This window comes from Quercus suber, unplaced genomic scaffold (assembly GCF_002906115.3).
Source record: "Quercus suber isolate HL8 unplaced genomic scaffold, Cork oak 2.0 scaffold_1096, whole genome shotgun sequence".
Classification (NCBI taxonomy): Eukaryota; Viridiplantae; Streptophyta; class Magnoliopsida; order Fagales; family Fagaceae; genus Quercus; species Quercus suber.
This window is the reverse complement of record NW_027070501.1, coordinates 1-3,227: the sequence shown is the minus strand read 5'-3', so window position 1 is coordinate 3,227 and position 3,227 is coordinate 1. Positions and strand designations below refer to the sequence as shown.

Genomic DNA, 3,227 nt, shown 5'->3' with positions numbered 1-3,227 from the left:
TGATTCACATCACACAAAACCCTAATCTACTCAGCAAAAAAAAACCAAAAATGTCAATTTTCAATTCCAATTTCACTAAGAAAAACAGTTTCAATCCGATTCAGAAACAGAATCAAAAGCTTTGAGATTGAGGAAATTTGGTACTAACTAGAATATCCTGAGGCAAGGCTTCGAGAAGAGACTTTTCAAAATTCAAACCCAATCTCTCGCCAAACATTTTCTTTGACAGCGTTTTCGAAGCCGATTCGATCGCCAGACCCTGGAAATGATTCAAAATCAAAATCCTCTTCCTCCCAAATGCTCCTGCGTACCTCACATACCCACCCTAGCTCCTCATCACCGACCACGTGCTTCAATTTCAAAGAACTACCGCATCTCTTTCCCATTGCCATATTTTTCAAAAAGAAAAGTATTTCAAAAAACAAATCTATTTTTGAAAGCAAATTTTGAAAATAAAACAAAACAAACTCTTAAACTCTAAAACTCTTTTGGATAATTGTTTCTATTTTTGTTGCTGTGAAAAAAATGGAAACTTAGAACAACCTTTCTTCAACTACGGAATTGCTTTTAAAAAATTGTCGTGTCCCTTTCTATGACTTACTTATATATAAAGGAGGAGGAGAAGAAGAAAGTGTTTTATTTGCTTTTTGAATTTTTAATTTTTTGAGACAATGCTTTTTGAATTTTAGCGTGAGAGGTGAGAGAGATATTTTCTTTTAGTGTGTTACAGAGACATTTTGTGCAATATTGGAGTTCTTGTGCATTATTACAGTGTTTTCACGCTTTTTTGTTCCCAGTCAACAAAAGAAAGAGTCTTAATTTTGATTTCCACTCTGCAGTGGGTCCCAATGTAGACCTTTTTTAATGGTTCATCATAAACAATCTTATCTCTCTTGCATTCTTTCTTTCTTGATTATTTTTCAAAGGAATTTCAGCAGAGGACCAATAGTTTGCATAGAGACACATGATCAAACGTGCATTTTTTAAAGTTTGAGATTTAGACTTTAATGTGTTCCATTTAAAAATATGAGGATTAGATCAATCCCAACTTTTTTTTTTTTTGGAGTAAGAGATCAATCCCAACTTGACGCGTATAAACTGTTAAATTGCGTGACAAAGTTTGCGTTCCAATACTATTTGTAATTACAAAACTCTTTTGTTAAATCACTGGCTAATGGCTATCATCACTTTGACTGTTAGCTTATCTTTCAAGTTATTAGTTCCTCTACAGTGGAGTCCTGCCAAATTATATAAAATCCTTGTTCCCACTTTCACTTCAATATAAGATACCCTTCTATAAAGTCAGAATATCCGGAGATGGATTCCGTGGAAGCTGAAGGATCCACGTTGTACCATGTGGTGGCCATGCCTTACCCAGGTCGCGGCCACATCAACCCGATGATGAACCTCTGTAAAATATTTGCTTCAAAAACAAACGAAACGATCAACATCGATATCATCGTCACCTTTGTTGTCACCGAAGAATGGCTTGGCTTCATCGGCGCCGAGCCTAAACCCGACAACATCCACTTCGCCACCGTTCCTAACGTTGTCCCTTCCGAGCTAGTTCGAGCCGCTGACCATAGCTCCTTCTTCGAATCTACCATGACTAAGTTGGAAGCTCCGTTTGAGCGCCTCCTTGATCGGCTTGAGCCTCCGGCGACAGTTATCTTGTTGGACACTCTTCTGTTTTGGGCGGTTGGTGTTGGGAAGCGGAGGAATATCCCGTTGGCGTCGTTTTGGCCATTGGCGGCGTCGGTGTTCACGGTCTTCCACCATTTTAATCTTCTGCCTCAGAATGGTCACTTCCCATTGCCCGTATCAGGTGGGGTCTTTATTAAACAGATTATTTATTTATTTATTATTAGCAGGATATGCTATTGAGTATTGAGTAATTACTAGAGTGATCGTGCTATATTACAATATTGCTATTTTTAACGGCTCATTCCGCAAGAAAACACCTGCTTTATTGATGCTGTCATTTCTAAATCTTTTGCAAATATGCTACAATAGCAATCTACTATAGCTCAAATGCTATACAAATAATAATTTTTTACTCTCTATCTCTCACTTTTTCAACTTAGAGTATCCTCTTTTGTTAATATCTTTTTATTATCAAATTAAGACACCAATCAATTTTTACTCTCTGTTTTTCACTTTTTCAACTTATAGTATTCGTTTTTTATAATATCTCTTTATTATCAGACTAAGACATCAATTTTTTTTTTAATATAGATAAGAATTAAATTACAGATTTCTTATACAATCATAAAAGACTTTACTAATTAAGCTAACTAGAACTCACATCTCTCACTTTTCTTTCTTCCTTTCCTTTCACTTTTCTATTTTCCTTTTACCTCTTCCTCACCGCCCTGCCTCTCTCCCCTCTCTCCCAAGCCTTCTCTTCTTTCAATTAAAAAATCCAAACTTTTTTTTTCTCTTTCTTAGTTCATTATTCTCTCTCTCTCTCTCTCTCTCTCTCTCTCTCATATGGGTTTGGTTGTTGTGATGATGGTGGTGGTGGTGGTGATTGATTTTGGTTGTGGGTTGAGATTGGATTTTGGGTTGAAATCAAGTTGTGGGTTGTGTTTGATCTGGATGTGGGTTTGGTTTTGGTTGTGTTTGATAGGATCGAATTTTGGGTTTTGGTTGTGGGTTGTGCTTTATTGGATTTTGGCTGTGTATATTCATAATACGGATGTGGGTTTGGTGGTTGTGGTGTTGGTGCAGTGGTGGTATTGGTTAATTTTGGGTTATGGGTTTGGTGGATGTGGGTTAAAGAGAGGAAGAAGAAGAAGAAGATAAAAAGACAAAGAAGAAGAGCAACCGTGGGTTGATGAGAGAGAAAATTAGAGACAGAGAAGAAGAGAGAGAGAAAATAATAAATAAATGATGGTAAACTATGTATTTAGTCTTTATCTTATATGCCATATTTTAATTTGGTCCTTAACTTTTTAATTATGTCAATTTGATCCTTAACCTTTCAATATCGTGTTAATTTAGTCCAACTGTTATTTTTTGAATGTAAATTGATGACGCGTTTAATGGCCAAAAAAAAAAAAAAATCAGCTTTCGTCAATGTGACAGTACACTAAAATTTTATTTTGGCCATTTGTCATGTCATCAATTTTCATCTAAGATATAATGATTGAGACTAAATTGACAAGGCATTGAAAGGTTAGGAATCAAATTAAAATATAGTGCAAAGGATAGAGACTCAATATATA

General features: G+C 35.7%; 1 protein-coding gene across 1 annotated transcript; it reads left to right on the top strand.

Annotated features, from left to right (window-relative positions):
* Positions 1-1,317: 1,317 nt before the first annotated feature.
* Positions 1,318-1,825, top strand: LOC111999132 (UDP-glycosyltransferase 87A1-like; the record flags this gene model as incomplete). The annotated part of the gene is made up of 1 exon (XM_024031247.1): positions 1,318-1,825. A coding segment is annotated over exon 1 (508 nt), but the record flags the coding sequence as incomplete, so codon positions are not given.
* Between the last annotated feature and the right edge of the window lie 1,402 nt (positions 1,826-3,227).